The 22567-nt window shown below is 35.8% G+C and overlaps 1 protein-coding gene across 2 annotated transcripts in view; it reads left to right on the top strand.

Annotated features, from left to right (window-relative positions):
• BTBD9 (BTB domain containing 9) overlaps nucleotides 1-22567 on the top strand; it is a 161074-nt gene that overhangs the window by 71847 nt on the left and 66660 nt on the right. For both annotated transcript variants that reach the window (XM_048296602.1, XM_048296601.1), the window contains 2 exons: nucleotides 7728-7917; nucleotides 15170-15277. In XM_048296602.1, coding sequence (XP_048152559.1) covers nucleotides 7728-7917; nucleotides 15170-15277 — 298 coding nt within the window. The remainder of the gene's footprint in view (nucleotides 1-7727; nucleotides 7918-15169; nucleotides 15278-22567) is intronic.

Here is a 22567-nt window from a genome sequence, read left to right as displayed (position 1 = left end):
TCAGTGCTGCCAATGTGATTTTTCTTTGCCTGTCACAGTATGTTTGCTCATGCCTCCCAGTAGGTTAGCCTGAATTCTGTTACAAGAATGGACTAAGCACAGCTATTTATTGTAGTGATGATGGATTTGGACATTTAGGGACCATAGACAGCCTGGTTACAACTGCTGAAAGTAAACTCTCATGTGTTGATTTCCCCCCAAAGAGCCATAGACATGCTTAGCCATAGCAGAACATTATAGTGGCTATGCTGCTATTATTCTCAGAACACCATGCTGATGGAGCTCTCTTAGCTCTGGGCAGCTTATATAATACTGTTTTTAATACCTTTATGTTACTTAAGGTTGAAATCCCCAACAGACCAATGGTACTGAATGATAAAATGTGTCACAGCAAGATTTAATATCCATTTTTTTTTTAATAGTTCAAACAGGGTGGTTTCTGTGCTTTCTTCCATATAAACTCACAAGAATCAGATCCTGAAGTTCATTGGAGAAGAAAGTATTGTGTGCCTTTTTGTAGTTATCTAGGTGGGATTTCCCACAGTATATTACTTACAGCATAAAATCAAGAATTTCAGCAAAATTCTCAGAGTTCATGCTTCTTTTAAACATATATTTAAATTTTAAATATATGTTTAAATATATATAATTAAAAATATATTTTATATATATAATATATATAAATATATATATATTTATATAAATAAAAATATTTAAATAAAATATCCCTTTGACAGATGGAAGGGAAAACAGTTTTCAAAATAGGATGAGGAGGAAGATTTTTAGTAAGGCATATTCACTTGAAATTTTTTTTCTGAGAAAACTATCATTTTTAGCTGTGAAAAACCAAGACCCAATTCCTTCGGCCTGTTCCCTGTGCATTATATAAAGGCAAATCAAAAACATTCCCTTTGTTTCAGGTAGTGTGCAAGTAGCATTGTAATTGCTATTGACTAGAAAATAGAATAAGCAGTAGAGAAGAGCTTTGTTAAAAGAAAATACCTCCCTGCAATAAGCTAGTTAGCAGAGAGACGAAGTATCTCAAATTTGATAAAACGTTTGAGTTAGTGTGTGCGAATATTTGTATGTATTTGATTTCAGATGATCAAACTTACTTTGTAAATGCTTAATTTGGGATTCAATTGGTTTTGTTTTGTTTTTTTTTTTTGAGTGTTAACACAAAGATTGGTGATCATAACAAGTAGGCAAGGCAGTGAAGCTGTGCATGTTTGTGGAAGTGAACTTACCACTGTAATTGACTCGTCTTTCATGGACTCAGTTATTTTTTTCTGGTTGAGTGATTTTGGTGAGATAAACTATTTGATCTGTTTTAACATTTCTTAAGTTTCAAAGGTAATCAATCTAGGGGATGAGGACTTCAGATGGCTTTATTAAAACTTCTGTTTGTGAGAATGTTTTTGTAGTTACAGAATCTTGCAGGTGAATAGGGTTTGGGCAGCGTAATAGTGATGGTCTGCTGGTGTTAATGGTGATTGTTAATCGAGGGCAACTATGCTGTTATTCAGTGTGAGTCAGTCAGGCTGTTGTATGTGTAAGTCATTTGAAGTGATCAACAATAAGGAGAGAGGCTTTTAGGTCTCCACAGCTTTTTATATTTAGGAGATGTTAGTCAATACAATTGATAAAAAATTAAAAGTAGGAATTTGGTGAGTAGTTAATTGGAAGTGGGGTGTGGATAGTCTTCCGACTGTCAGTGAGGCACCAGCAGTTGTATACGCGACCCTGCAGAGTTTATGGTGAGAAAGATACAAATGGGAAGATTTGGGAACTACTTGAGGCCCATCCAGTTGTGAAATGGGGTAGGGGCACCTATGACTATTCCATCAGAATTTTTGGCCATCAGTATTGCCTATTCAAAAATATTCTCAACAACTTTGATCCAGTAAGGTGGCATTATATCCATTTAGTGCTTTTTTTTCCTACTTCTGATAATTACCATATGGTACCATATTGTATGGCTCCCGTGATCAAGCAGACTGTCCAAGGTCCGCTTCTGTAAGAGCTCTGTATGAGTACCAATGGCTTGGCACAGATTTATTTTATTGTTTTGATGAGGATTTCTAATATTTGTTTCTGTTTCTGAAGTGATCAGATAAGATAAAGTGAACTGAAAGCAGTTAGGAAAAATCAACAAAGTATACGAAAGTGCAGTAAGCAGAGTAGGTTGCTTTTAAGCTTGACTGAGAACTTTCATCTTAAACCCTTGAAAAGCAGTTCATGGGGTTCATTGCTTATCTCATATGACATTAAATATGGTATTAAATTGGGTTAGAACAAACACAGCTGCTGTTTCTATACTCCGTTTTATTTAAAAAATGAAGTATTGGTCAGCCCTTGAAGGCCATAAAGTTCTTTCAGAAAGACTTTGTGACCCCTACTTGTACCAAAACAACACTGAAGATAATATGTGAAGACTTTGTCATTTGAAAACTCATTCCAAAGAGATGAGACCTCTGAGGTATTTGGTTTGGGATGTTATGTGGAGACTTGAGAGCAATTATTTATTTAATTTTTGTGAAAGATACTCAACTTGATCAGAAAGGTGTATATGCGAAGAACATCATTTATCAGATATATTACTACTGATACATAGTATCTATGTAATGGCTGTCACTGTACAGTGCAGATTAGAAGGCTGGTAAACAAATAATAAAAATGAAGTGCTGTTTCATGGTAACAACAATTTTATGCTATTGTGTTTTTGCATACAAGCTTTTAATGAAAAATTGCTAACTTGACATTACAATTAAAAGTTAGTGTGGAAGGTGATTTATACAGTTACTTTGTACAATACTGAATGTGGTACTGACATGACCCGGTGGTACCTGAGTAGCAATTTTGAAGCAAAAGTAGCAGAAAATGCTCTTTATAGCACTGTCTGGTGTTTAAGTGTTGGTTTACGATTTGTTGTCTTGTGAAATGAGGTGACAGAAATGAATTTAATTATATGAAATTATTTCCTTAATGCAGACATTGGGGTTGAGATGTATTTTTCTTTTTGGCATGGTATTATCTCTAAATGTGTAAGTTAACGGTTTTACATATTAAATTCATGGTATTAACATAACAAGGATGCAAATATTCTTTAATCTCACAGTCATAGTGCTTGCTTATAATGAACTTCTGCTTATGAAATTTTAATGGTGTTTAGCCACTAATATTTAATCTAGAATACAAAACAAAAGAATATTTTCACTAGCAAGAGACTGCTTCCTTTGGAAGCAGTACCTGGTGTCATGTGATGTATTATAAAACCTTCTGATCTGCCCAGTGACAAGAAGTTACAACAGCATTTAAAGGACTGCTTCTGTGCAAGGCCTCTTTAGGTTTCTGTGAGGTTTTTTCCCACCTTAATAGAGGAAAAAATTCCTCTTTTCTGCCTCAAATGGAAAAAAAATTGATAACCTCAGTTCTTTAATCGCTACTGAGTGCTGAGGGGCAGTCAAGGACTATGTGGGCTTGACCAACCTACTGTCTGAGCCGGGTGAAGGTCACTGGGAGTGCCATGTGGACAGCTTTTACACGAAGTAGTGTTGGTCTGTAGTCTGTCTCAGTCTATCAGACTCTCTTGTAACTTCTACATTATAGACGAAAGAGAGAACAGTGAATAATGACTGAAGAGCAGAAGATGGATGTAAAACACTGGAATGTCCTTGGTCACCCTCTGGGGAATGTGGTTCAGTACTTAGGAATCACTGTGAACTTTCATTTGTGTGCTGTTCAATGCCTTAGGAGAACTTGTTTTAAAAGGGATAAAATGATACAAATAAATAAACATTCACTTGTCTTTTACTCTGTCAGTTATTTAAAAAAAAAAAGAACAAACAAAATTCAATTTGTAAGAGGGAGAAACCAGTCATATCGGTTTCCTAGTATCTGGTTCAGCTTTGTAAAAGATTGTTTTGTCTCTCCCCAAGGAAGCACTGAGAATGATGGGTTTTGTCTAGTTTAATGTTGACTCCACACAAAGCTATCACATTTTGTTTTCTCTCTTTTAAAAAGGATCACATTTTTCCAAAACGATGCAGGCTTACCCAGCATTATATATCAGCTCTGCTGTAAGCATAGCTTTAGGAAATTATGAAAAAATGAAGACTAAATCTAAATATTGCAGGGATTTTTTTTCCCCCCTTTTTCTGCAAGGAAGGACAGCCACATGGTTGGTTTCAGGAGAGATCTGTTCACATGGTTCCAGTTCCTTTTTTTTTATGCTTTTCTGTCTGTTTCCAGTGCTACAAGGAGGGATGCACAGTTCCTAAAACAACTGCTATTTCTGAAAGCCTTCTGCAGGCATAACATTTAATGAAGGTCCTGTAGCAGCCAATTAGTTGACAATGAAAAGTATGGCCAGTTCTAGTGACTTGATTGGTTTTGTTCTAATTTATTGGATTAGGAATCATGAGCTGTAGCAGGTATCAAGTGAAAAATCAGCCTTCCTTCTCTGAAGTTTTTCTAATCCAATTTCTGACAGTTGGACAAAAACACATATTAGTGGGGTTTTCTTTTCCAGCTAAATATGACTTGCAGGAAGCTTTACACTGAAACAGGTGGAAATACTGTTGATATTTGTTTGAAGTTGATATTTTTTGAGCTCTTGATTTCTTTGAGTAATTTGATTGAAGATTCAAATTAAATGTAGCAATTTCATCAGCAAGTTTCAACTCAAGAAAATAAAGAGTATGTGGAATGAAAGACAGGACATGTGACTGTACTTTTAATTAACAGAAAAGTCTGTAGACTTCGTATTTTTCCTACCATGTAGCAAATAAACAAGGGCTAATTCATATATTGAATAAAGATTAGACTTAACAAGTCTTCTGGCATGTGGAAAACAATGATAGCAAAATACCCAATTTTTTTAATTCTTTAATACAATATGATCAAACTCTGAAATAATCCTTGCATCATTAATTCTCTTTTTCTTTAGTCTCAGCTTTCTATTTTCCAGCCATCCAGTGAGAAAACTTTTGTCAGCCTAGGAGATGTTCAAGTAGAGAAGGAATGCAATTTTATAGTTAAAAATTGAGCAACTGGAAGCTGAACATTTAACAGACGTCATCATGAGAGGAAAATCACTCTTTCATACTAGCTAAAACAAAAATTTGTTTATTCTACTACAATTTCTTGGTTATAGTTTCTTCACAGTGATGGTTTTGTGTCTTAAGAGAACTCACTAAAATGAACAGTTGTGTTGCAATGATGACACATAAGCAGAGAACCTTTGACTATTGCCTAGAGTGCAGTATAAATATATTCAACAGTCCATAATGCTTTAAACTGTTGCTTTCCTATAAAATAAGACTATGTAGTAGATCTGCTCTCTCCCTGTATGTTTATTTTCGTAATTCATTTAAGGTTCATTAATGGCTGGTTTTGTGAACTGGTACAAAACCCCACTTTATTCTGTTCCTTTGTGTGTTGCAAAACAGTATTTGAGGATCTTCTCTCATTTCCCCACCCACCCACCCACATTGTAGTGGAGTCATAGTGGATAGACAGAAAGCAAAAGCTGACCTGTCCAGAATAACAAATGAAAGGAAGTACTCTGCACTCAGATATGGAAGCCAGTTGGCAGCAGCAGCGTGAATTTTTTTTTTTTCAGAGTGCTTCAGGGGAAAAAAAAAGTTCTTATGAAAAATCAAGTATGCTAAAAAGAAAAAGTACAAGACACAAGCTTAAGGAGTGATAAATAAATATGACTGAGACTACAACACATTTCTGGTACATTTTTATCTTGGAAGATCTCTAAGGACAGTTGAATAACGTATCCGTCTTATCTTTAAATATAGCCAGTATAGATGACCCTTAGGCCATGCCTTGAAAATTGCAATTCTTTATAAAAATACTATTGCTAGAATTAAATATACTGCCAGTTCTTCATTGCTCCATACTGCAGCATAAGACAAAGAGACAAGAAAGTAAGTTTTAATAAATGTTTGACACTGCTGTCCTGTAACCTCAATCATCTTCTCCTTTTGTTTGCTTACAGAATGTGTATGCATTGCTAACACACATCTTTTCTGTTCCATAAAAGCAAATCAGACTTTTCAGCCCAAAACTGCTGTATGAACAGTGGGAAAAAACCCCAGTTTTTGTATTTGTAATCTTTTCTTTCCTTTTCGCTGACAATATTGGTTACTGTAAGAGCTTAATAGCTCATGGATTAAAAAAAAAAAAATAGGAACAAGACTGTTGGTTTTGATAGTATGTATTTGTAAATAAGCAGCCTAAATTGAAGCAGAAATTCTAATGGGAAAAAGGAAGACAACCAAAAGACTTTAAAATACACCACAGAACAGAGTCCCCACCAGATGGTATTTTTAATAAATTTATCAAGCGGATATAGAAGATGATAATGAATGTTCAAAATAGGGAGTGGCAGACTCCCTAGAGAAAAGGAACAGTATGGCACATTCTGCACACTTCAATTAGTCACTTTCTAATTAGCTGTTCTAGGGAGGACCACAGAATTATATTAAAAACACACCAAGACAGTTTCTGTACAGTTTTTAAGGAGTTTGACTAATCAGGGTAACATCTTATTAGGAGGTCATGGTTTAGTGCAGAAATCTAAGTGTGAGAAGGAGCAGGATGATGCTCAGAGGGCATGCAGGCAAAATATTGCATGAACTGAGCTGCTCTGCATTCAATTAATCACTTACCTCAGAATCTGTTTAGAATATGCCATGGAGCCTCAACACGAGCACTGATTTTGACACTTTATCTTCTATTAATTTTCTTTTTTACCAAGATTTCTATAGCTTCCTCTTCCTATTAAAAAAAACCAGCTCTATGTAGAAGATGCTTTAAAACCTATATAAAATGAGTACACAAATAAGCTCCCTTACTCCCAGAGAGGAGAGGAAGAAAAGGAAGTCAAGGCAAACTTTAATTCAATGCCACTACTCTTAGTTCGCAGTTAGCCTTTGCTTTTGTTCAGTGAAGTACTTCAAATGTATAACACCTGCTTCCTCATAAGAGTTTGGGAATTGTTGAATGCCTCTCTTCAGTAATAGGGGAATCAGGAGATTTCTAGAGTAGTAATGTGGAGGTTTTAGTAAGTTTCTGTGAGCAGACAGAGATGCTAGTACATTTGACAGTGCAGTAGATTTTTCAGAACTGGTTGCTTTTCCACTGCCTTGGTTTACTACTTGGCAATGGGCTTGCAGTTTTTTCCCCTGTGTTTTTTATGGTGTTTTCGTTGGTTAGTGGCTTTCTTAAGATTATGCTTCTGACACCAGTAGTGCACTGAAATCACAGAATCCTAGCTCTTCATGGAAAACAAATGCTTTTTTTGCATGCTGAAGACTTCTACAGTTAACTCTGAAATTTCTCATAGCTATGTTTCAGCCATTTTTGGAAGTTGTAGTAGAGAGAGATTTTATCATGAAAACAGGAAGAAATTATTTCAAAATTTCTAGCGTTTTGCTGGACTTTTTTCCCAATTGTATTAAAAGAGTGCTTTCACATCACCAGTAGTGAAATCCATCTGTTAATTTACCAAGCTATTCTGGAATCAGTGCTATAAAAATTATCTGTACCACTTGTTCATCACTTGTTCATAGTTCATGTTATGTGAGTTACATTTCCTTCTGTTGATCATGTTTTCTTTTTTTTTTTACCAATTCTTCTCCAGAAATAAAGACCATTGGCATCTGAACTGTTTCCTGACTGTATGTTTGTCATCTCTGTGTTTTAATTCACAGTTCCCACTGAAAATGTTGCAACAATTGCAGACTGTGCCAGTGTGATTGAGGGTGTAAGTCGCAGTCGCAATGCCTTATTGAATGGAGACACAAAAAACTATGATTGGGATTCTGGATACACATGCCACCAGCTTGGGAGCGGAGCTATTGTAGTACAGCTGGCACAGCCCTACATGATTGGATCAATACGGTAAGAGGATTTATTTTTCTCCAAATTAGGGGCCACAGTGAAACTTTTGCTGAGCAGTTATTTTCTTTAGAATGTATGGCATTTGGAAATGACGTTAATTAGGGGACTAGCTTAGTGGTTGTCATTTGGCTTCATAATTCAGTACGATAGGCCTGTTAAAAATTAAATGTGTGAATTATATGTCAAGATAACAGAGTCCAATTCTAGAAAATATTACTTTTCAGAGGGGTAATAATAGTAACAGTCAAATTATAAGATTAAAGTTACATACTTTTTTAAAATAGAATTTAATTGCAATCTCACTTATGATTAAGTAGGTGCAGTTACTCTTATCCACTTCAAACAATTTTATTGAAGAAAATAATCATGTCAAGTCAGCCAGGCTTCCTTTTCGCTATACAATTAGTGCTAATTCTTGCTTAAACATGAAGGGTGTAATAAAGGTACAGCAACCTGCATACTGATTTACGAGGCTGGATTAATGAATGTGTTTAGATTTGTACTGAAGTTTAGTGGGCTGTTTCTACTGTGAATGTCTGTATACATATGAAGATCAAAATTTTGGCTGATATAGAGGCTTAGGAAATAGATAGGAGAGCAGGATTTTTCACAGGTGAAGACAAAAATATTCTTGCCATCTTCAGATTCTCTGACTATAAATGTTTGGGGTGTTTGTTTCATAAAATCAGACGTACAAAACCTTGTCTTAATGCCATCATGGGCTTTCTACATTTTGACTATGTAGTCAGGGACTTAATTTGTATGCTCTGTGACAGTAAAATAAAGATTTCGGAAGTTCAGAGTACAAGTGATCAAAGGCTGAAATCCCAGGTGAGTGCTGGCTTGCAACCAACACCATGTACATAGACATGTATTTCTAGGAGCTCAGTGCCTTCCCCCTGTTAGAGTTGCCTCTTCAAACTGATGAGCCAAGTGAGACTTGAAAGCTCTTATAACCGCCAGTTTCTGTTTTATGTGGTTTTGGTTTTGGCCTATGGCATTGTTATGATGTTCATAAAACTTTGAAGCTAAAGTTCCACATCAGACATCCAGGCATATCCCTAACCCAACAAAAGTTGTGTTTTATCTGTATGCAAGCTGTAGATGTAATGCGTAATGCAAGTCCAGCATTGTTCTCGCTGTGTGAAGCAAGTCGAGTTAAGTGTGGTTGGCAGCTTTCCAAACTCATTTGAGTTTGATGTTTTTAAAATTCTGTTAAATATTGCATCTCAAGTAGAAAACCAAGCAGGACTCAGATTTCTTTAAACAGATAATTTTTAACAGAAACTGTAATTCCATCATTTTCATGACACTTTAAACTTCAGCAGCAGTTAAGGCTTTGGCCACATGAAAGATTAAGAGAAGAATATACTAACTAGGATGCATAGTTTCTCAGTTCATATTCTCTGTCTTCCTCTCTTACTGTTTTCTGTTATCCTTCAATTGATGCATTGTACTGTCTTTTCCAGTAAGTGAAAACACCTGACTTTCCTGTAGTAAATGCTATGCTATTGTTTATTCTTGTGCAGAAGATTTTTAAGTCTCTTTATTAAATAGTGTGTTAGATGAATTCAACTTTTGGTTGCCAAGAAATGATAATTGTATAATGAGCAAGCATGTAGGGCAAATTAAAAAAAATAACTCAAACATTACATAATTCAAAACTAATAGGCATTTAGTGATTTATGTGGTATTGAATAGTACGGCTACAGGTTCAGAGTCTCATCTTTCTTTGTCAGTTTTCTTGCATGTATAGTACAAACAAGATTAATAGCTTACTTTCCAAAAACAACAATAATAAACATCATCGTCCGGGGTATCTTCTGACAGAGGAGACTACCTGTATTGCCTAGAGACAGAAATGCTAGCAGCATGTCGCTTTTTCCTTTTTGTGTACTGCCTAGAAAACAAGTGCTTTGAGTTGCAGCCATGTCTATTGCAGGTCATAGGCAGCCAAGGGGAAGGTGCCCCTTGGAGTGGGGAAGTGAAGTTTCACTGTGTGGCATCTACAGCTTTGGCAAGGGTCTGGAACGTGTTCTATATTACACAGTGCTAAAGATGGTGACAGCGGTCTCTATTTAGTGTCAGGAAATCAGATCATATATTAACATAGATGACAGAAAAAAATCTTAGTATTTAATCCTAATGAAAGCAGGAGAATTTTTTGTTAGCAGAGTATCTGCCACAACTAATGGAACTGTGTTCACTGCCTGTTTTTGTGCTGTTTGCTTGGTTGAAAACTCCCTTGATTTTATGCTCCCACCTAACAGAAAAAAATTCTAGGACCATTTGCTTTAGGCTGGCAGTACACCATGACTGCAGAATGACATGAATTCTGCTGCCCTCAGAAACTGAGTCATTATACCCATGGGTTTGCATTTTAAGTGAATAATTAGGAATTAAAGTATGTATCTTTTTAGTTCGGAAACATGAATGTGCCTTTGGATATATTTATTTCAGAGAGGGTAAATATATAAACCTTTGAAAAAAGATAGTAGCTGCTTTTTGTCTATAGAAATTGGAGTACCACTGGAGAGAGTCTCCAGGACATAATGTGTTACCATGGCAACTAAATTCTGAGTGTGAAAAAACCAGAAGAACTGTTGGTTCTCAAATACACCTTAGAAATGCAGAGAGTTCAATGTTTCAGGAATATATATTGTATGCATGCTTTCTGCCAAAGTCATCCCAATGTCTAAGAATCTTAGCACCCTTCAGGTTGGAAGGGGCTTGAGGAAGAAGACATCTCGCATCAGCTTCTTTCTCAAAGGAGGGTCAGCTATGAGAAGGGACCATCCTAATCAAGGCTTTATGGCCTCAGGCCTTGAAAACTTCCAAGGAAGGGAATTCCACAACTTGTCTGGGTAGCCTGTGGTAACCTGCTGCCAGGTATTGGCAAGTCCTGTTAGGTTCCTCCTCAACCCCCAAGCCTTCTTAGGCTAAACAAGCCAACTTCCCCAGTCTCTTGCACAGGGTGTGTGCTTTAACCTCATGACCATTTTGTTGGTCCTCTGCTGGAATTGCTCAGATGTATCAATGTTGTATTTGAATCCAAAAAGGGATTCAGTATGCCAGGTATGATCCAACAAGTGTCAAGTACAGAACAATAGTCCCTTTCCATTGTTTTGCTGGCTCAGTTCCTGTTGCTCCGGCTCCGTGTGATTCTAGCCTTCTTTGCTAAAGAGGCACATAGGCAACTAATGACATCTGATCAATTTGACTCAGGAATTCTATGGGAGAGCGTGTTGAAATTTTGTTAATATTGAATACTTCTTCACATATTTGTATATGAATTTGGAGCTCTTGACTTCCATGTCAAAATTTACTAGAAATTCTGAAAGAGGTCTAATGACAATCAATACTATTTTCTAATAGAGAACACATGGAAAATATGGAGATTTTAACCCATCCCTTTCAATCCAAATTATTCTATGATTCGATGGTATTGTTTTAAAACAATTGTTACTGAATCTTAGATTAATAGTCTTCTAGCGTATGAAATTTTAAAAAAATATTTAAGATGTTTATTCTTTTATTAGTTCTCCGAACAGCTTACAAGATACTTGGAACAGTTAACCTAGTAAATGTTAGTTTAGGTGTTTTTCCACATAGTTGCCTGTCTGAACACAAAATATCCTTCTCCCTTTTGTCTCTGAAAAGGCCCATATCAATGACAGGAAAACTATAGAACAGAAAGATAGAAAGGTGTGTCTACCATAGTAAACATAACTTAATTTTTAAATGGCTAAAAAACTTGAAATCTTGCAGCAGCTACCATATCACAATAAATTTCTGTCTAATTCTCCCTGCATTTATCTGGAATAGAAATATTGTACTATTATGCTACAGTCTTTGGCTGATTTTCCCTATAAATTAAAAAAAAAAAGAAAAAAGATTTGTTAGAGTGTATGTGGTGGAGATGGAATTCTATACAATAGTGATTTTCATGTTAGAATAAATAGAAATACTTTTTGTCTTTAGAAAAGTACATGAACTACTTATCCAACTTTAATCTTTTTGAAGACTTTAATGCTAGTATGAATATGATAGCTTTTCATATTCAGAATTATCCTTAAATTAACAAACAATATCAATTAACTTGAATGTGTTTTCTGTTTGCTTATACCATCATCATATACATCTCTTACGGTTTCTGATTTTCCATACCACTTCCACTTATGAAACTTTTCTTTCTTTGCTGCTCATTTTCTGCGCTTGCCTGAGTTGAGAGTAAAATCATGACTCGGAATCAATGATCATAGGAACACTTAGAAAATATGCAGAAATTTTGTCTCCTTTGTAGGATTTTTGCAGGAAGAAAGACTGGTTTCTTGCAGGATAACTACTGAAACATAAATATCTGCAGAAAATTGAAGGGGTTTATAGACAGCCAGAGGCACAAAGGCAGCAACAATTGTACAAAAAAAACCTCCTTCCATGTGGTTTTGGTTTTTCTTTCTTTTTCTTTCTCTTTCGACATGTATTGCTACCTCATTTTAATTTCTGTCTTTTGGGTTTTTACAAGTATGCAAGTGGTTTATGAACACAGTACTGTCAAATATTTGTGTGTGTGTCCTCTGTAGTGACTTACAGTACTCATGAAGCAGGTGTCATCCTGTCAGGTGCACAACTAACATTGATTGGTATTCTGCTAACACCTCCAGTATATGTAGTTATGCAGCAGTCTGAACCAAACAATCTTTTTTACAGAAATCTAAAAATAAAAAGCAAGCAGAGACAGCACAAAATGTTTTTAGAAACACAGAGCATTCAATCACAGGGCAGTGCATGACATTTAGGGACGCATTGTTTAAAAAAGTACTGCAGCATCTTTTTTTTTGTAACAGATAGCCAATATAATCATTTTCCTATGCTTGTAATGTGAAATTTTATTCATATTTGAAAAGCTTTTATTTTATAAAGTGAGGCATTGAGAACATGTGATGTAAATAGCAATGTCATATTAAATGATTCACAGGCTTAGACTCTAGATACCCAAAAAAGAAATATGTTTAAATCTCACAGTGTTGCAGGGTGTAAGCTGGATAAATCTTCACTCAATTTTTCTTTCTCAGTCCTGAGGGCAAGATACACTAATGAGCTAATTTAGCTTTTTATTTCAATATGGAAAATTCTAAGAACATGAGGAATTTTGCTATAAACAGATGCATTTCCAGTGGGTATAGTTCTGACTTTTTAAGTGGAATATTCTCTTTCTTGTCATTTAATATTCATCCTAGCAAAACATAGCTTCAGTAAAAAAGTTTAGCCTGGTAATTTGTCTGTAATGTGTTGCAAAGATTGTTGTGCCTGGCATAAAAAGTGGCCTTTGTGCTCAGTGTGCACTGGTGAATATTCAAGTTGTCACCTGAAAGTTTTCCACTGCTTATCCAGAAAGGCATTTCAAGCAGCGTAAATTCCAAATAAGTTCTATTGTCAGTCTCCATCCTAAGACTCTCCTAAAAAAGCTCCTAGAGAAGAAATAACTTTTCCTTCAGAAGCATCAGAGAAACAGGAATCTACATTTAGCATTCATGCAAATTTCACTTTGGGAAAGAGGCCACCAACTTTAATTCATTCATTGTTTGGTTTGTAATAATTCTAAACCATATGATTTTTTTAAACTTATTTAATGAGATTAGGTTGTTTTGGGAGAGAGCAATTGTATATTTTTGAAAGGAACGTGTATGTCCTGTTAGCCTTTTGCTTTAAAACCAAGCCAGCTGTATTTTAATTACAGTATTGTTAGTTGAAATTACAATCACCAGTGTGCTTCTGATATTCAAACTCTTGATCATGCCTTTGAAAACATGGATCAAGGAAACAGCACTGAGTCACCATGATAAAAAGGATTCCATTGAAAAGCATAATTAGCTACATTTTAATAGCCTTTTTGAAAGAAAACAAATTTATGAATGTTTTTGATTTTTCCTCTTTTTATCATTTAGAAGACTTGGTTTAAATATAATGTTAAATCAATTCAGGACCTGTTGATTAGTAGTAGTTAACAAATAGAGGATTGTAATCAGTAAACTTCTTTTTTTAAGAAAATGCACTTCATTCAGTGTCTTTGGAGACCTTTCAGCTGTAGTAAAGCAGAATGGGGATAATCTGATGAAGGAGAGGGGTTGAAGTTGGGTGGTTATGTTTCAGGGTATGGAATTTTTTTTAAGTCTGTCATGATGGCACAGGCAACTCTTTTATTTTTTACTAAGTCAACTCTGACTTTTTAAATTTGCAAATAGACAGTATTAATATGTGCTGAAAGACTTTTGTTGAAAGTGTTTTATTTTATCTTCTTAAAGCTACTTTTGACAGCATATTATTTCTGATAGTATTAACGAGCTAGATTCAGATTGTTTTGAATCTGCTTGGCCACAAGACCTAATTCCACTTTTAACACTGGGATTTCAAAAGCTGAAAAGAAAGGGCTGAACTAGGTTGTTTCCCTCTGTACTTGGAGTTGGGAGGCTGCACCTCAAGTACTGTGTCCAGTTCTGGGTCAAATATCTCTTACAACCCGGAGATAATACGCATATAAAGAAAAGTAAAGAAGATACATTTGCCAGATGTGGGTTTTGATACTTAAGCTAAATGACATCCCTGATGCTTTAGGCCTTCCTCTCTGTAAGACAAGTATGGAAATCGAAGGCTATTCAATATCACTTAGTGTCCTTCCTGAAGGGAATGCATGTTTGTTTGACCTTTATTGCCTTCCTTTTTCTTCTGCCTTTTTAGCAATTTGTTTAACAATTTATTGCCTTTTTTCTCTTTTTGTGATGAACCAGGACTGGGAATTTCCATGTTCTTTCTTCTTTTTAATATATTTCTGATATATTTACCAAACCCAAGAAAATACAATTAAGAAGGCAGCATAGTCCTTTTAATCACACTTTTTTTTTTCTGTCCCTTCATAAACTGACCTTTTGAAACAAACCTTTTTTTCATATTTAAAGAAGGCAATGCCACGTGGCAAATAAATTAAAAGTAATTGGATGAATGTAATAGATTAATGTTTATAAGTTGGTTATTATAAGCCTGTAAGTCTATCACTGCCCTCAGGATAATAAGAATAGAGACACCGTAGTTTGAGACAGTAAAAACAATAAAGACTTTGTTGAGTGTTAGAGGTACATTCCAAAAGAGACAGTTACATTTAGAAAGGATTAAGTGGAGAAAATAAAGGGCTGGAAAACTTAAGAAGTTTGGTTTGATATTTATTTAACTCTTCACTCAACAACTTCATGTGTAGGTTGCTACTTTGGGACTGTGATGATCGGAGCTACAGCTACTACATTGAGGTTTCAACGAACCAGCAGCAGTGGACCATGGTGGTGGATCGCACAAAAATTTCCTGCAAGTGAGTTTAGTTTTTTCCACTCATTGGCACAAATTAAGAACTGGAAAATGGGGTTTTTGGTGGGTTTTTTGTTCAGTACTTACATAGTGAAAAGAATGATCATTGCATAACCTGTAGATTAATGCAAGGCTTTCAAACCAGAATCAATTTCTTAAGAACCACATCGGTACTGGATCTTCGGACAATCAGTTGGATTCTTCATTCATAAAAAAGTCTGCCTATTATACCCTTGGTATACCTAGTAATCTGTGATCACTAGAAGTTAAACCATGTTTTTCTGGAGGTCACATATTTATGGTGATCCCTAATATTAAACCATCCTGCCTTGGGAAGTGTGGTAGGAGAGGGAAGAGAGCATACTTCATAAAGGATTTTGGTAATCAGATATCTTCTTCCCTTATCAAAATGCATAACTGTATTGTATGACATTTGAAGGGAGTGGGGAGAATGAGGGTAGGAACCAAACCATAACAGACCAAACAGTTGCCAAAACTCTACCTTGTCTCTGTTCAAAATTAGAGTACCTGACTTATACACTGAACACTCTGCTTTCGAAAAGGACTCTTCCAGGGAAAAAATGTGCTCCTTAACCAGAGATAAAGAAGAGAAAAACTTTCCTTTTCATTTGAATACTTAAAGCAGGAGAAATCAGGCATGAATACTCTCCATGTATATACCCTCCATTGGCTTTACTGCAGTTTCTGCTGATTAAACCCATTCCTCGAGTATGGAAGAATAATTTGGTGCTGAGAGCCTTCTTAAACTACGTGATGATGGTTCTAATTCCTAGCAAAGAATGACCTAGATACTGGCCATGGGACTGAAAAGACAGTCTGCAAATTTATATATTACATATCCAGAAGCCAGGTATGCTCAGCATTCAGTGAATGTTGATGGGATATGATTTCCTGATTAAGCCCCAGGGAAGCTCAGAATTATAAAAATCTTACATCTTTCCTTTTCCCCAAGTCAGTTTTCCATAAGATGTGCTTTCTTTCTTTGGACAAAATTCAAGTCATCAGCTTATATGGGGTCAGCCCCCACCCATCTTGTTTATGTACCAACCAAAACAAAATTGATTTTACAGATTCAGAGGTGTTCTGAATTCTCAGTTTGTCACATCAAGCAAGAGAGTTATTCAGTCCTTTGTAGCAGCACTGCTGACACACATTTTTCTAAAGTTTATATTTCATCTCTTCACAAACAGTATGACTCAAATGCTTTACAAAGCACTCTGGATGTGTTGGTGAAGGAGAACTTGACACGTCCTTTCAGTGCCTGTAAAGGGCAGGGTATTGATGAGCAGAAAACCTGGGTTCTGCCTGCAGGTCTGGAGAATGATTAAATCTTCACTCGTTCTCAAAGACATCTCAGCGTAATAGATAAAACTCATCTTTTTGTCTGCCTCCAGCAGTGGGAGCACTAAAAGGCTGAAATCACAAAAGGGAGAGAAAGAGGCACTCAGGAATCTTTGTGCACTTTTTCCTTTTACATTTTGATATTAAAAGCCTATAACAGTCAAAAGGAGCACTTGCTTGAGTATGCAGGTGCAATTGCTGATTGACTGCCCAGTTCAAATATCTTTTCACCATGTTCAAACTACGCTTTTTTGCTTTTTTTATTATTTTCAAAGCCTTAGCCTTGAGCAAATAGAAGTACATCCCTGAAGTAAAGATAGCTGCCTTCTTTGGGTATACTTCAAAATCTTGATTCAAAACATAGGTACTCTGGAAGCTCTCAAAGCTGTGACTGCAGGAACCATTTTCATGTGGATTAAAGAATTGCATTTCGCCTAACTTCTTGCTCTGACAGATGTGGAGTCAGCTGGCATAATGCCAGTCTTTAATCCTGAAGTCTACAGACATAATGTGTCCTAGCACTGTCTGTAACTATACAAAGACCTGGTCATGAAGCTTCCAGAGTTCACTGGCCATCAAATTTCAGGTGATTTCTTTGCATATGATAGCATTTTTTCATGTTCAATTTATATCTCTTGCCTTTATGATCAGAAAAATAGACCTTTTTTTTTTCCAGTCAAAGAAACTAAATATGTTTCATTTTATTTTCAGGAATGATTTGCAGAAATGCTGAAGTTATTTCAGCTGAAAAATTACTTGAATTGTAATGGCAGTTTGATAACTAAGTATATGTACCATATAAAAATAAATATATACAATAATATCTATAATATCAATATTTCTCTCTAGTAAATATGTTAAATATATAAAATGCTATATAACTGTCAAATGCTAAAATGCTAGACTGGTCTGTAAAGTACAGAGCATTGTGATTTCATACAGTCTGTAATTACATACAGTACTGGAACACTTAATTTTTTTACTGAAAAATACTGAAACACAGTGTGATCTCAAAAAGCCATACTCTTAGTGCTTAAAAACAGTTGAATGTAGAATGGATGAGACGTCATTCAGTGGCTCATGTACTGAATGAAGGCCCTCACTTAAAATTGTTGGCTAAACTTTCAATATGGTGATGGAGACTTCTTAATGAAGAGGGAAAAATTGAACCAGTCACTGCCTGGAATATGTGAAGAACTAACTTTTTGGGGTTAGTTTCTGTAATTAAAAAAAAAAGCTCAAATTGAAAACCTGGGGTGGGGGTTGCCATGAAAACAAACAACTTTTTTTCAGTTTAGATAATTGTAACAGTGACAACAAACAGAGAAGATAGAGTTGGATTTTAACCAAAATTAACAGATGCTGGTAAAGCGGAGGTGGTACAGTTTTTCTGGTTTACTGTCATAGTGTAATGGTAAAGATACTCCTGATGGGTGCAAAGGATTTCTATTTTTTCTGTCTGTCCTTCCTCTTAGCATCACATTGGTATTTTTAATCTGCCTCTGAATGCCTTCTGTTGAAGTGATTTACAGACTCCCCAAGGAAAAGGAAGGTTCAGACTGTGCCTGGGCTTGACTCACCATCAGGTTTAGGCAGACAGTTACAATACCTACATTTGGTAATTTTCATTAACTAGACTAGAGCATACAGGGATAGAAACAACAGTACCCTCATCTTTTTTTTCTTTGTATGTTTTTGAATGCTGCACCCCTCTCTCACCTGGATGAAACAAAACAAATCTTTTGCTAATGTGGTACAATTTTGTGACTATTTTTTATCTCAGCCAAATTGGTGAGAGCCAATTTTTTCTGATGATTGTTTGACATCCCAGCCTGAAATGAAATAATCCTATGTTGGTATAAAAATTATCTTCACTTAGACTTGTGTCTTCGTTTAAGGAAAATGAGAAGTAGGTATGTCTTTCCATGGGACTATGATTGCCTGTTTGACTGCAAGTACCTCTCAGAGGAACAGTCAACTAGTAATCCTTTTACATGTATTCGTGTCAGGGTAAAATATCAATTCTTTCTAAAAAGTATGCTCCAAATTATATGTGTTTCTCTTACGAATTCTGGAGATGTGAGTGGTTGATAAGGTCTTGAAATCCTGAGGTTACCCTTTCTGGCATTAGTTCTGTGTTTAGTATACTGCAGTAGAATGAAGCAAAATAACTCACTTGCTTTCCAGTATAGAAAATCAAAGTGGATGTAGTTAAAACATGGGAGAATTTCACAGGGGCCCACATTTGAAGACACAGAATGCTTCAATGGGAAAATTTGCATTACTAGTAATATTCTCTATTAATTTTCCAGTCTTCAAAGATGTGTGGCTTAGAGTTCTTCCTGTGGATAAGAGTTTTTTTCATTTGCTGCCTGGCTTTCTGTCTACCTGTTCTTGCAGTGGAGTTACAGACTTTGTGGAATTCATTAGCCTGCTGTCTTGTAAGTGTTCTGTGAGGTCTCCAAATAATTTTTGCTCAATTGCTGGCACAAAGGGTAGGATGAACCGTAAGGGTGCCGCACACAGACCTCAACAGACACCTTTGATAATTGGGAAGTGGCAAAAAAAACTATGAGAAAGAAAATTAAATTGTGTTTAAAGAGCATATATTGGTTTTGGCAGACTACTGAAGCATGAACTTCCCCTTTAAACTATCAGTGTGCTGCTTTGGGTTGTTTTAATGGCACTTTTAATGTAGTATTTTGTGTAAATTAATAATTCAGTGCTCAAAGGCAGGAACTGACAGGCTACTCCTAACCTTCTCTTCTTCCAGTTTTAAAAGGCTGAAGACAAAAACTGGATGTCTGTTATCTTCACAGGGGAAGCTTGTGTACCTTCCCTAAGTGAGAGCCAATTAATGCATACTGGGTGTGTAATTGACAATTTTCACATGCTCTGTGGAGGCTATTTTTTTTTTCTTTTCCGCAATAAGCTGTTTTTCTCTACACAGTATGACAGTAATGAAAAACAGTCATGTTCCCTTCTATTTTTAAAAACATTTATGATAAGTGGACTTGACCGTGTTAGTGTCGAACAATAGAGACTTGCACTTGTTAGGAGAATTTGCTGACAGAGTCTGAAAGTCAAATGAAAAACAGAAGATACCAAAGGCCAGTGGGAGAGCCAGACCTCAGAGTTAATGACACTTCTGACAAAATAAATCCTGCAAAGACAAATACTAAGCAGGCTATCATGGTGCTCGTCAACTCAGTATCATTCTTCAAAGTTCTCTTCTTTGTAGTTATTGTGAAATGGATCTAATCTCTTGGCAGCAGGCATACCATGTTCAATTTAATACTGTGATGGAATTTGGGAGACAATGAATATTGTTTATAGATGGACAGTTCTAAGGCAGTGCATATTAACTGTCTTTGTGGCTGGTTGAGATTTTCTTGTGGCAGGCATTACGTGATTTTCAGGAGGTTTATGACATACTGCATTATACATATATTTTTAATTCTTTGTTGTTCAGAATGTTCTGCTGTTATAAATTTTTAAAAGCTTCCAAACTTAATTTCACATTTCCATTGCTTATTGAGTTTTTACTGTATAATAGTTATTTCAAATTCTCAATTCTCAGTTCAGTTCCCCTCAAAATTTTCTTCTGTAGTTTGAGTATAAATCTAATCAATACTTTCACATCCAGCCTCTGGGGTGTGAATGAATGATTCATTATCAAAGTTTATTAACTGTCTTCTGATTAATTTTTTCAGAATAATTTTCAACATTGAGGTTTTTGCTCTTGTCCAGTGTTTCATATTTCTACCCTATGATGTACTATGTGCATTTCAAGTTTTCATTCACTACTGTATTTTATTTGATAATAATTCACAGGTAAAGAACACTGAGAGAGATCTAGGTCATGCACTTAACAGTCCTAAACCACTTTGCAGGTGTTTTTCCATGTTGGCTGAGGATTTCAAGTGAGAAAGTACTTCTAAACAGTGATAGTGGCACAACTCATTGGGATTTTTTTCCTGGGTATACTTTTGTGAAACCACGTTAATATCTATCATGATATGATTATTTCTTCTGCTATAGAGATAATATTTGAAGTGTATTAATATCTTTCCTTGTAACTGCACATGGCACATTGCGTACTTATATTTGTAGTTTCTTGTATCTAACCACAAACATAGCACTTTTTTATTCCTGTCCTCTTCTAGTGCCTGCACTTCTCTGTATGATCCCATTTCTAGAATTCCCTTGCATCCGTTTGCATTCATCATTCTTCTCCTTAACTACTTTCACAGAACTGTTTTCTTGCATAATGAAATGGCTCAAACATTTCTCAGCTCTTTCCAACTGCCTGTATGCCTGCCTCACGTTTTTTCTGCTGTTTCCCATCAGTTTTGCATGCGTCCATTGTCCTGTCATACCTAGAATGAGAAAACAACTTTTTTCCTAATTTCTGTGTAGTCCTTAATTCTGTCTCATGCCTGAGCTCCCAAGTGGCAGGGTGGAACAGGATATAAGGAACTGCTATTGTACCTGTGATGTCAAGCAGATTACTTTGACCATGCTTCATCCTATTTTACATGAAGTAATTTCACAGCAAAACTGTTCTTGTACCTCTTCTGTCAAACGGAGTATATTTCAACTATGGTCCATCCTATTTATTTCACATGAAGCAAATTTCAGAGCAACTCTGTAAAATCCAGATGCCTGCTCTGGGGTTGCTGAACTCACAGTAGCTACATTCATACAATATAAAATGAAATATATTCAAGCAAGATGTCTGGGAAATTGCTACACTGTTAAGCTCAGTTCAAGTCTCACTTCACAAAAATAAACTAAGAGTTCTCATTAGTGTGTTCATTATGCCGGTAATAATGCCTACTGGAACAAGTCAGACAGATATAAAGGGTCATTTTGTGTAATTATTGAGCTTTTAAGCCCTGCACGATAGAGGCATCGAAGTACATATTTTTCCCTGTGTTTATATGCTCACTTTTCGAAAGATGCTAATAAGGCAAAAGAAGAAAGACTCCAGCTTCACAGTGCTGTCTTAGTAAGCATAAAGAATTAAGATTTCACAGAGAGAAACCAGAGTTTCCATTTCAGAGCATTAGGAGCCTCTCAGCAGTGTAGAAACTGCATCTAACATTTCATTTGCTAGCTTTTATTTTAGATGATTCTAGCTTGATTGAAGAAAGGTCCAGCTTCTTTAAAGTTACATTTCTTAACAGCAATTCAGGATCTCAAGGTTTTCAAATTGTTAATTTCTCTTTTCTATTTTTCCACTTCTACCTTCAGTTCCTTGTGTTTGCTTTTCAGCCACAAATATACATGGATCTTTTGAGCAAGCCTTCAACAGACCAACAGGGAGCTGCAAACTGCAGTGTCTTATTCTCCCTTAAATGTTTTTCCATGTACTTGTTCACTGCAGCTCTGCATGTACCATATGCATTAAAGTTTTGCTTTGCTCCATTTTGCCCTGTAGGTGGCATGTTCTTAGCTCCTCTTCATGCACATTACTGTGAGGATAGTTGTGAAAACACCACAGTAACTCTGACATCAGTTTGGATGTTGGCTCAGTTCTGCCTCAGAGAAAATAAGTAATACCAAATTATACCCACAGTATCACTACCTGTTTCTTTTAGGTATTGGGTTTTCCCCCCATGCCAGCAAAGACTTGAATGTCTCTTTGGTGAGCAGCAAAAAATTGTTAAATTAAAAACAGATACATGTATTGCTATTACCATCTAGAAAAAAATACTCTAAGAAGAAAAGGTAATTCAGTATGTGTAAAATATTTGTTCTTTAGTCTTCTGTTCAAAATAAAAAATCAAAACAAACAGTCATTTACTTTCAAGAATTATTATCATCTTGTATCTAGTACCTTGGATTGCCTTCACAGTCATAAATTCTCTCTCTTGAAGATGTCTGTGCATGCGTGCATATACCCACATGCATGTAGGCATACCCACAC

The sequence above is a fragment of the Corvus hawaiiensis genome, chromosome 3, assembly GCF_020740725.1.
Source record: "Corvus hawaiiensis isolate bCorHaw1 chromosome 3, bCorHaw1.pri.cur, whole genome shotgun sequence".
In the NCBI taxonomy this organism is placed as follows: domain Eukaryota; kingdom Metazoa; phylum Chordata; class Aves; order Passeriformes; family Corvidae; genus Corvus; species Corvus hawaiiensis.
The sequence above is the reverse complement of the archived record's forward strand: the minus strand, read 5'-3'. Positions and strand labels throughout refer to the sequence as shown.